Source organism: Abrus precatorius, unplaced genomic scaffold, assembly GCF_003935025.1.
Source record: "Abrus precatorius isolate BTA unplaced genomic scaffold, Abrus_2018 Scaffold10, whole genome shotgun sequence".
Taxonomy (NCBI): Eukaryota; Viridiplantae; Streptophyta; class Magnoliopsida; order Fabales; family Fabaceae; genus Abrus; species Abrus precatorius.
This window is the reverse complement of record NW_020874292.1, coordinates 10,615,656-10,628,796: the sequence shown is the minus strand read 5'-3', so window position 1 is coordinate 10,628,796 and position 13,141 is coordinate 10,615,656. Positions and strand designations below refer to the sequence as shown.

At 25.6% G+C, this 13,141-nt stretch overlaps 1 protein-coding gene across 1 annotated transcript; it reads right to left on the bottom strand.

Moving 5' to 3' along the window:
• Positions 1-603: 603 nt before the first annotated feature.
• Positions 604-1,474, bottom strand: LOC113851370 (transcription factor bHLH162-like). The gene is made up of 3 exons (XM_027481837.1): positions 1,328-1,474; positions 897-1,238; positions 604-696 (listed from the first exon to the last, which is right to left on the bottom strand). Exons 1-3 carry the CDS (start codon positions 1,472-1,474, stop codon positions 604-606), a joined length of 582 nt encoding a protein of 193 aa, XP_027337638.1.
• Between the last annotated feature and the right edge of the window lie 11,667 nt (positions 1,475-13,141).

Sequence of the window (13,141 nt, the reverse complement as noted above, 5' to 3'; positions counted from 1 at the left end):
TCATCATTAATTTAACTGTAGAAATTGGTTTTTTTTTTTTTTTTTTGTTTAATTTTTATCTGAACTTGAGTTACGCACTTGAAGGTGAGTGAGTCTATATTAAATTTTTTTTTACATATATGAAAATTTAAATACAAAATTTTACTTAGGTTAAATTGTTTTGCTTTTGCTTTGAAGCATTTTTTCTTTTATATATATTTATTTTTTTCCACCTCTTATTGCATTATAAAAAAAGGGGTGTCCGCTTATCACTTTTCTGTCTTTACTTCGCTTATAAAGTTCTTATACATTGCTATAGATCTTTTCAATGCGGAGATGTCTTTTTCAGTTTTCTCGACTGTTAAACTGAATACCCGAGTAAAAGGACACATTATTCTTTAGTTTTAATTTGCGGAAGAGAAACAGAGATGTATTTCTCTATCTGTTCTGTTTTTTCTTTTTCTTTTTTTTAAGAAAAGCTAATATATAATTAATTTTGGTACATATATAAAGCTTCCTTTTTAACAGGCTTGCTATTAATATAGACCTCCTTCTAATGATTTGTTGGCAGGCTACATATATATTTAAAGCTAGCTATCCAGTAACGATGTTGCTTTCAAGCCTTTAATCGTGTTCCCAGCTTTCTAGTGGAGCAATAAACTCCTGGAGCCTCTGATATACCCTTGAGGTCTCTACCCCCACTCTGGATATTTTAACCTGCGAGGGAGAAAAGGAAAAAAAAGTCATCAAAATGAAGTGAAATTCTGGCATCAATCTTCTGGTGCAAATATATAGCTTGAGAAATAAAACAAGAAACCGAATTGAAAATGTTTAAGTAATTTATGATCGGTAGAATGTAGTACATGGATAGGTTTTGTTTTTACAATTACATGGATAGAGTTAAATAGTTGTTGTACCTGAGCATGAACAACGTAAAATATCTTTTCCCCCACAGTTGAGTAGCTTGCAGCGACAACCTCAGCGCCTTCTTCCTCAAGGACACTAATTACTTCGTACAACATGAAGGTTTTGTTGTTCAACTTACTTACCAATACCACTTCTATGCCTGAACCCAAGTCTCTTAGCTCAAGTACTGGCAATTTAGAATCGACATTATTCAACGCTTTTCTGCTATTTGTTTGGTTTGAGTTTGACTTCATGGCTTGCTCTTTCTGCCTCTTCAATTTCTCTACTCTTTCTCTCATGTGCTTTATATACCTCGCTGCCAGATCCACTTGATCTTGCTGTCCGTGCATAAACTGAAAACATTAATTAGTTAAGACAAGGCAAAGAAGAGAGAGAAAGAAATATAATAATAAAAACAGAGAAAAATATAATTAATGTCCACCTTGGATTTGGATGGTTTGAGGTTGGAAGGAATAAGAGAAGCAAGCTGGATGCAGAGGGTTTTCATGTGAATTCTGCGGTTCTTTTCAATGGTTTTGCGATCAAGTTTAGAGGACTCAGTGATGGTGCTTGCTAATTTCTTCTTCATTTTCTGAATCGATCTTGCGCAGCTATTTTTAGTTGTCTCAAAAGTGAGAGGTGTTTATATAGAAAATGGAATCAACGAGCAAGGCAGTAGAACTATAAGATATTACATTTATTGTTCTAAAACTGTGGGCCACACTCCCTATAGCTATGCACGTGGGGTTGGGACTTGGGTACCCCTAAGCCCTATCTATTTGATTCTTCTAAAGTCGCAAATTTTTTTTTTATATATTTAAAATTTTTATCATTCTCTCCCTCTAACGCTAGCTTAACTTAAAACTAATATGCTTTTTAAATATGATTTAACTAGAGTTTATTTTAAGTTATTATTTATTAAATTTTTATTTTATTATTTAATTAATTTTTATTTTTTAATCACTAATTTTATTTATTATATTTTATTAAAAAAATTTATAATTAAGTCATGTTACTATTTAACTAATAAAAATTAACGTTAAATATAAAATTAAAAAAATAATTTAAATATTAAAATAAAAAATTAATAAATAATAATTTAAAATAAATTTTATTTAAAAGTAGTTAAAATATTTTTTATATAAAATTTAAAAAAAAGAAAAAAATTAAAGTAACGTGTCAAACTATAAACGACATTACTATTTATTTTAAGTGTATATCCAGTAAAATATTTTATATAAATTATACTTAAATATAAATAAAATATCTTAATTTATAAAGAAAGAAGATGGAATATTAATTTTTATATATAATTTTAATTTAAATAAATTAATTTAGTTTAAATAAAATTAATTCACTTAAAATATAAAACGTAACATCTTATTTCCAGTGAATCCAGATGGGGAGATCGCGCATAATACAGTGCCTGTTCCAAAAACTGAATCCTGCTCAGCCAAGAAAAACAAACTATTTTAAAGGCTAGAAAATTCTTGTCACATCACATCTTTCAGCAACCTCGATAATGCAAAGCATCGTTGTTCATTTGAACTTGAAATAACACTTTTACCCTTTAATAATTCACCACTTCCATATTTTCAGGTCTTCAAACTCTTTTTATGGCAAAACAAATATGAATACTCAAAACTTTCTTTCCTTAGAGAGTCACGTCTGGTTAAAATTTTCAAAATATTCATCCGAGGTCGCTGCAACCTTCTCGATGCACAAGTTTCATTTGTTACCGTCCCTGCAGATTTGGTCAGATTATTCGAAAATGGCTACCCCTACGTCAGCGTAGTTTTTGCCATTGGAGTGGGGTCGGCACAGTATGGTGTGCTAATGATACTGGCACGACACCGCGTTGCTGTTGATGGTTGACATTTTAGTGAGAACATTAATGTTCTCTGTTTTGTTCCTGAGCATAGAAATCAGTTTCACTCAATAAGAAGGCTTAGTGAGTCACTGACTCTACATTATTTGACTTGACCATTTGATTCCGCCCTTTGCAATGAAACCCGCGCTTCCACCGACCACTATTAACTTATTAAAATATTAGCTTTATTTGTGTATAAATCATTATTAAATTATAACGTCGTCTAGTATTCCCTCTCATCTTATTTCTAACAAATGACTATATTATTAGTTTTTTAGTTTTCAAATTAAAACTTTTATATACGTATATATCTATATTAATTTTTATTTTTTAATATTTTTAATTATTGTAAAATTTGTATTAATAAAACACATATTACTTTGGTATATTCATTTCTTAATATATAATTTATATTTAATAAAAATATTATAGTAAAATAAACTATGCTTTTATGAAAATGATATATCTAAAAGACAATGGATTCTAAACTTTTGTTAAAAGAAAATATATTACAATCAAATTAGCAATGAATGTATTTTATTGGTAAGACAAGAGAAGAAAAAGTTGAGGATGGTAGACAAAGACAAAGCATATTACATTGATTGAATATTGAAAAGATAAATATAAAAAAGTAACTAAGTACAACAAAACGAATAATCCAAGTAACTTAAAACAAAATTAGAAATATAATTATTGTCTATTATTATTATTATTATTATTATTATTATACAGGAGAAAGATCTTTTTACATTAGTATAAGTATAAAAAGTTTTACATTCAATTTGAGTCTTTTATTTAACTTACATTTAACAGTCAGTGAAATAATAAATTATAATCCGTTAAATATAAGTTAAATAAAAGACTCAGATCGAGTGTAAGAGTTTTTAGACTTACACTAGTGTGAGAAGATCTTGCCCTATATATATATATATATATAATTCTCAACTTGTATACAATATTGTAAAAAATAGAATGAGCTAAAGGCTTGGTAAGGGTTTCAGCTAGCTTACTAGAGGAGGATACTTATAAAAGATGAATTAGTTCAGAGAGAAACTTTTCTCATATAATATGACAATCTAGTTCAATATGTTTAGTTATTTAATAGAAAAGGAATCATTGTGAGTTATGTTAATGGCCGATTGATTATCACATAAAAGATTGCAAAGAAAGGTATTAAAACTATTAAATTCTTTAAAGAGATAATCTATTGAATCTTACAAACAACTGAATTTAAAGCTCTATATTTAGCTTCTAAAGATGATTTAAAGACTACCGTTTATTTTTTTAGTTTCTAAGAGATGTGTGATGATCCACAAAAACGTAGAATCTAATAATTAAACATTTGGAGTCACAACATCTTCTAAAAAAATGTTTAAAATTTATGAATAGTTTAATTCATAATTCATGCTAGTTTTTGTAACACCCTAAATTTTTCAATTTGCATTTTCTTGTTTTTTAAATGGAAGAGTTTTCTAAAAAAAATTTAAAAAAATCCTTTTAATTCAAGCGAAAAGAGAAAATAGATTAGAATTTGTTTTTTAAATGGAAGAGTTTTCTAAAAAAATTAAAAAAAATTCCTTTTAATTCAAGCGAAAAGAGAAAATAGATTAGAATTTCTTAACTATAATTTTGCTCAAGCAAGAATTCTGTCGTGAAAATAGGCAACAGAAATGGGTAGCTCTCTAATATATTTTCAATCAAGTGAAAATAGCAAATTTTGTCTTATTTTCTCGCTCAAGCGAAAATCCTCGAGAAAAAGGGGTAGTTAAGTGATTCTAACATTCTAAAAACATAGTTCTCAAAATAAATAATCATTTCTCACCTCACTATCTGTTCTCTCACTTCCTCCTCTAACTAAAAAACTTCGTTACTCTCTAAACCTTTTTTGAATATGAGTTTGGATATCTTTTTCTTCTTGATTCCAAGTAAGTTATTAGAGCTTAATCTTCTAATCTCGCTCTCATTTCAACATTTTCTCTTTTCTAAAAGTTACTCCACTTTATAATGTTTAGGAAGATCTTGGTACTTGAATGATATCTTCCATCAAAACATTGCACCTTCTTTTGGATGTTGAGGAGAACTTAGCCTTAGAGACATTGTCTCTCATCTCTTTAATTTTGAGAGACTTATATCTAGATAAGGGGAGATGATCACATACCCTAACTTCTATTTATATATTTTGACTTAAAAACCCAAATTTTTCCTGGTTAGATCATAGAGTCCTAATGTTTTCTTAAAATTACAGTGTTAAGAATGATATTTTAGGTATGAAAAATCTATAATTTATTCCATAACTACTTGAATAAAATTTCATAGTTAAAAACTCTAAATAAAACCATTTTAATAAATTCTATGATTTTACTATTAATTATTATGTAGGTACAATTAATGTTGTGAATTATTATTTCGAATAATATGTGTGTTGTGAGAAAGGTTAAACTTTAGGATAGATGATTCTTATAAAGACCAAGAGAGTGTGATTTCAGGCAATATATCTGTGTTATGTGGTTTAGTTTTAGTGTATTTTATGCTATCAATTAAGTTGAGTCTAAAGGTATCTAACCTTCGGCGCATTGTATTGATCTGTATAATGGTGTGTTTCTTGTCTTATATATAGAGGAAGGATCTTCTCACACTAGTATAAGTCTAAAAACTCTTATACTCAAACTGAGTCATTCATTTAACTTACATTTAACGGTCAATAAAGTAATAAATTATAACTCGTTAGACATAAGTTAAATGAAAGACTCAGATCGAGTATAAGAGTTTTTAGATTTACACTAGTGTAAAAAGATCCTGTCTCATGTATATATATATACAATTAAATAAGAATTTTGTTTGTTTGTGTAAGATTGACGAAGAATGTTTGACTATTTTTAAATGATGAAATGAAATTTTATGATGTACATGTAACTTGGACTAAGTCTAGATGTGTGTGACCTTAAGCACATTTTATATAACTGAATGATCAGAAAGAGATGAAGAAAAATGTATTATTAGTGAAAAGTGATGAAAGAAATTGGTGTGAATATTTGAGAATTGCTGAGAAAATGGTGTGTCATGAAAAATTGACGAGATTATATATGAATAGTTATAGAGGTGCATTGGGGGTATAGAGTTCAAAGACGATTTAAGAAATATGAGAAAAACGAGGTGGTGAATGTTGTTCGTTCGTAATGGATGCACATGAATTGCTGAAACACATTAGTTTCTCGACTAAATTCTTGAATATACCTTTACTGGAAAGGGTTGAGTAGATACATTATATCCATGTTGATCTAACTAGCCAACGACTTTATATACTTATGAAAAATCTCTAGGAATCTTAGGACAATGAATGTGAAATTATGATATATATGTTACAACATAGTGATCTTGTGATTATAATATGTATGTTGTAATAGATTGATTGATGTAATTATAATACAAATATTGTAATACATTGACGAGTGTGATTATAATGCATGTATTGTAATGCATTGATTAATATAATTAGAATACATGTATTATGACATATTGATTGATGTAAGAATATATGAAAAGACATAGTCATAATGTATGTTTTGAAATATTAATGATATGATCGTTATGATGTTTTGTATGTTGTAAATTCATTAATATGATATGTAAGGTAATATTATTTTGGTGTATATTGTATTTAAGGAAGTTTATATATTACTTATTTTATTTATAAAATAAAAGAATTTAGTGGAGTGATGAATATTCATCCTTACAATTATTTTTCAAGAATTGAAATGAAGAATGATTCATTCTAGAATCATGCTCTCAGTGATGTTGGAAGGAAAAATCTGCTATGTTAGAATTTAAGTTATAAGGAAAAATTCGCTCTGTTAGAATTTAAGTTATATTAATATAATAATTTTGATTGAGTCTTAATTAAAAATTAATTTGTGGTGTGTAAACAATTTGATGTCGATTTTAGAAACTTAAAAGTTTTGATCAAGTTTACTATAAAGCATGATTTGAAGTATATTTATAATATTTAATAGTTAATTCTTTCAATTTTACTTTACAACTTAATATTAAATTTAAATTGTAAAAATACATTTCTATATTATGAATGACTCTTATTTATAAAATCTTAAAATTTTGATAACTTCTATTGTTTTAAGATTTAAATTAACATAAATATTTTCTAATTCATCTAAAATATTACTTATTTTTATTAAAATTTATGTATATAACAAAGAGAAAATATTTAAATGAAGAGAATGTTACAATTTTTATCATGGGTATGTATAATTCAAACAAAAATTTAAGAAAGAAATTATAAATTAATAAAATTTAATAATGATTATTTTTTCAACTATAATTCATTTATTTTTACCATGTCAGCTTTCACTAGTGTTGTTTTTCAATTTTTTTTTATAAATTTTATTTTTTACATAGGTAGATTGATCATAGAGTTTTATATTATTGATAAATATTATTAAATGAAAAATTATATATTTATATATGTGTAAATTTTAAAAGTAAGGAATAGATTATTATATATATTTTGTATATAATAAGATGTAGGTTTCAACTCTCTGGTCTCTCATCAATAATATTAGCGACACATTCTTTCTAACATATTTTTTATTATTGATTAAATTCTTTTACAAATTATAAAAATTATATAAGCCTCACTCTCTTTTTCTCATAAAATAATGTTTTTCTATCATATTTTTTAATTAATCATAAAAGGTGTATAGAAAATATGTTGCTAGCATTCTTCTTCTTCTCCTTAAAATGAGATAAATACAACTTCATTTATAGGCTCTCTCTTAATTTAATATGATAATTTTTCTTTTTTTAAAATTGACATAATTTCTTCCCTTTAAAAATATTTGTATGAAAAAAATAAATAAATATTTATTATAAGGGTTAGGAATTACTTTACTTAATAATTTTTTTATAAAATAAGATATTAAATAATAACTTAGTTTAAATTTTTTTATTAATTAGATTAATTTTATAAATAAGTTTATTAAATATTTAATTGTATTATTTTATTTTAAGGAAAAATATATTTTTAAAATAAGTGAAATTTTAAATAATATACTTATAAATATTTAAATTATATAAAATTCCATATATATATATAAATATATATATATATATATATATATATATATATATATATGACATGATTAAACATTAAATATTAAAAACACTTTTTTTTCTAGGTAGAGCAAGATTCGAATTTGACTTTCTCAAGTCCGTGGGAGACGAGGAAACAAAGGAGAATTGACTACCGCCACGCGTGTTGAGCTAATATTTCTTCGTTCATGAGCATGCTGAAACTATAGGTCAAGATCAACGTAGATATGTAGCTTATATTTGGTATGTTCATTTTTTATTTTTAATAAAAATAGAAAATAAAAGATATAATATATTTGGTAGAATTTTGGAAATATTTTTAAATTTAGCTTAAATTTAAAAAAAAATGTTCAATATTTTTTAAAGGTAAGAATAATTAAAAATAAAAAAATAAAAATACAATGACATTATTGTAAATATTATTTAATTTTAATTAAACTCTATTATATTTATTGACTCACATTTTTATTTTTTTATTAAATTGTATATTTTTTTCTCAAGTATTATTTATCGTAGATAATTCTCTCATTTTTCTTTTTTATTTTTTATTTTCTTAAACCTATTTTTATTAAAATAAATGAATATATACAAGATTAATAAATTTATATTAAAAAAACTTGTATATCTCTCATGATCTAAATTATAATTATATTTATATTATGTCCTTATTATTTTTTAGTCTTAAAATGCAATAGTGATAGTATATAAACTAGTTCAATAAAATTAGCATTAATAAGAATATATAGTATAAAATTTTTATTATAAAAATTGTTTATTAATAAAATATTAATAGTTAATTTTAAATTTTATATAAAAATAAATAAATTTATTGTTAAAAATAGTTAAATCAAACCTAATTTTAATATTTTCTATTTCTGAAAGCAGAAAATAAGAAGTTAAACCAAATATATTTTTTAAATCTTTAAAATAAAAATTATTTAAAAAAAAAGAAAAAGGAAACAGATGTTTCTTGAAACCAAACGGGTTCTGAGATTTTCAAGTATAGTAGGGTTGACAAGTTTTGCAGGACCAATCCATTCATCTTGGTACACTATGAATTGAATCAATTAACGAGTTTCTTTATGTTAAGAATTTTATTTAATTTATACTAAAAGAATTAAAATTAACTATTCAAAAAATATATTGTACGTACCAGCTGAGTTTTTATTGCGTCATAAACATGTTTTGCTCCAATATTTTCTCAATAATATTTTTTTAGATTATTCAAACTAACTCATGGTGTTCATTTTATCTTATACTTCTATTTTTTTTTTTATGCAGAATTGTTGAATTTTAGGGGTTGACTAAAACTTTAAAATTTTAAAACTAAGTAATCTATAATTCAAAAAAAATCTCGCTGACTAATTTTTTTAAAATGTTGATAAAAAGAATTAAAAATATAATTTTTATTATTAAAAAAATACATTAAGGTACATTTAAAAATATAAGAAAATTTTTAATAATATATAAAAATATTTTATTTTTTAACCAATGTTGTGAGACAGTGATTAACATTTGACGTTCTACAATTATTTATCAAATTTTATGTATATTTGCATCTATTAAAAAGATAATAAGAGATTTAATAACTTTGCTAATTATCTCTTTATCAAATAAGGAATTTGAGATGAGCTAATTGGTGTGAGAAATTCTTTAGAGAAGACAATTATTTTTATAAAAGGATGATTTATAATAGCAATTGTGAAAAATTATGAAAGGTACCAGTTTGGATATATGTCTAGTGCAGACATTACTTAAAATTTGATAAGTCAGTGCACCGAAAAAAGTAGTGATATTTGTGTGAGGTCTGTTGCTTAATGTAGTTCCAGTACTAAGGAGTTTAACCAAATATGGATTGATGATTCCATCATAAGCTTGTGAATTTTGTGATACCAAAGACGAGGACGTAATGCACCCTTTTTTGCATTGTGGTATTTCTATGAGACTATAGTATATGGTGTTCAAATGATTTGGTATTAACATATGCTTACTTGAAAATTTGTATGAGGCATTACTGAACATGTCTGGAATTCAATGTTGAAAAAAGAAAAGGAGGGGATTTGTAATGATGTGGTTTACGGTAGTATGGATAATTTGACTTCAGCATAATAATATTCTCTTCAATAATGATGTATTAAATGCTAGTGAAATGTTTGATTCTTAAGTATTGTTCCTAGAAGTGGCTCACTATAGGATCTTTGGAAAGCTTGATTGTATATATGAATTAGATTAACGACCTTTTAACCTATATTGTTAATTTCTTTTAGAGACGTAATAGGTTAGAGTATCCTTTGCACTTTGATTTTATTTTTAATAAATGTTGATGCTTAACAAAAAAAAAAAAATTAAAAACCTTGTGAATGTTTAACATAGTTTGTGTTTGATTTTTTTTTTTAACCATTCGTTGTGATGTATATATTTTCAAATTAAAAGTATTTCTTGAAAGATTCATGTAATCTTTATTAATTAAAAAAAATTAATATCATCAAATGAAAAAAAAACTTAAATATGTTTTTTATTTTTACATTTTAGTAAATTTTTTGTTTGTCTCTATCATTTTCTAAATTTTTGTTTCTAGTTGTTGATTTGATTTATTAAGATATTGTCACGTGTTAGTTTTTTATCTGACCACACTAATACTAGAATAAATATTTATAAAAAAAGTAGAGACAAAATTAAAAAATAAAAATTGTTTGAAGGAATTAAAACAAAAAATTTTCTTATATATAGGATCAAAACTATATTTAATCCAATAAAAAATATTTCTCAAGTATATTATTACTTTTTATAGACTCAAAGTCAACTCTAGTTTTGCTCTGAATCATGTCTAATGCATTGAAAGAACTATAAAAAATAAAGTAATACTTTTTAAAGAAAATGAAAGCTTCCTTGCAAAATAATTTATCATATTTGTTATTGTGCTACTCAAAAATTTAAAAATTTAGTTTTTTTTTTCCAATCAATATACCTATCATTAAATGTATGAATACCTCCATTCGTTGAACATGATAGGATAAAGAAATAATAAGATAAAAAGAATGATAAAAATAAGATGTGATAAAAGAAAGATAAACTCTTATTCTATCTTATGTTTGATGTACATTAAAATAGTAAAATAGATAATATTATATCATTACTTTTCATATTTAAGATAAATAAAAAGTAATAAAAGTATAAATTATATTTAAATAAAAAATTTATACTTTTATCAAAATTAATATATTTTTTAAAAATATTTTTAAGATAAATGTTTTACTTGTCAATACACACACATAAACATATATATATATATATATATATATATATATTAAAATATAATTATTTTATTCAATTTTTTTAAAATTAAAAATTATTTTTTAGGAAAAATTATATTTAGAACAAAAAATTATAAAATATTTTATAAAATAGATTAAAATATATTTTTTTTACAAATTTTGTTTGAAAATATCTTTTCTTAAAATTACAGATTTTTAAAAAATATTATTTTTAAAAAATTATTTATTAAAATATCTTCATATAATTTTATAAAAATATTAAAATTATTTATTTTTGACTTAATTATATTTTTTGTCCCCATAAATATTAGACATTTTATGATAAGTTCTTATAAAATGTTTTGTTAACATTTAGTCCCTGAAAAATTTAGAAGTTAAGATTTAGTTCCTATTGTCAACTCTCTTCTTTTAAATGCTGAGTCAGTTGATAGAGAGTTAGCTCAACACTGCCACTTTATTTAATTTTATAATATTTTATTATTTAAAATTAATATTTATAAATAAGTCTCTGAACATATTTTTAATATTTGCAAAAAAAAAAAATTCCCCTTAATCTAAATCTCTCTCCTTCCCCTTCCAACACCTCACTTCCCAACCCCAACCCACTCTCAACCTCTCCCCCTTCTCTTCCCTGCTTCGCACTTCCACATATACTAAACTCTCTAATTTCAACCATTTCTTGCTTTCAAATCAAGTCGCAAAATTTTTTTTATTACCTTCCACAAATCAAAATTGTAAAACATATAAACATACAAACATAACAACTAAAAGAAAATCTATATAAAAGCTTAAGTGTGGAGTTATAGATGGGGGGTACAAAGTGGGGTTAAGAAGAGGGAGTAGAGACCAAGGTAAAGGAAGTGTGGGGTTGGGATGGGGTGGAAGTGAAGTTGGGAGAGGAGAAGTGGAAAATGGAGTGGGGAAAAGTGTAGAGTTGGGTGCGAGTTAGGGTAAGGTTGGAAAGGGGAGTGGAGAATGAGGTGGGAAAGAGTGTGGAGTTAGGTGTAAAATAGGAAAAAGTGTGGGATTAGGTGTAAGATAGGAAAAATATGGGATTGGGGTGCAAGGTGGAAAAAGAAGAGTGGAGAACAGAGGTGAGATTGGGATAAGGGTGCGGGGTGGGAAAAAGGGAAGGGAATAAGGTTGGAGGTGTGGGATGGGAGAGTAAGGAAGGGGAAAGGGAGGTGTTGGAGTTAAAGTTATGGGGGGCTGGGGTGGGGGTATGGAGAGGGGGAGGGAATAAGGTTGAGGGTGTTGGAAGGTGGAGGGGGAGGGAAAGGGAAGGAAGAGGAGTTATGAGAAGGAGGAAGGGGGAAAAAGAAGGATATAGACCTTTTTTGCAAATATAAAAAATGTGTTTAGAGACTTAGATCATGTTTGTTTTTCCTTTTCAAAATAGTTTTTTTGTTTTTAAAAATAAAATATAATATAAATTTGATTTGATTTCCAAAACCTCTCTCGAATCCGAGCTTAGACATCTTTCCCACTTGATTTCAAGTAAGTTTCTTGGAGATTAAACTTCCAATCTTATTTCTATTCCATCACTTTCTTTCTTCTCAAAAGTTACTCTACTTTGTAATACTTAGGAAAAATTTGATTTTTTGGACAACATCTTTCACCCTAAACTTTTACGTGAATCATCTACTTGAGGTAAGGAGAGTTATATTCCATCAATAAAACTAAACTTATGTAATGTGTATGAATTAGATGAATGGATTCCTTGAGTTGATGAACTAGATGAAATGTGTTTTATTGTTTATTGAATGACCGAAATATGGCTTATTAAATATACGCCATTTGGACTAAGTTTGGAGGTGTCTGACCTTCAACATGACTTGTTTAAATGTATGATGAGAAATAAATAGAGAAAAAATTGTATTATCAGCCAATATGATGAAAAGAATTAATGTGAATAATTACAGAGATACACAGGGAGTATGAAAGATGAAGAAGACTTTAGAAATATGGGAAAAATACAGGGTGGTGAATGTTATTTGTGGTTGCGCGT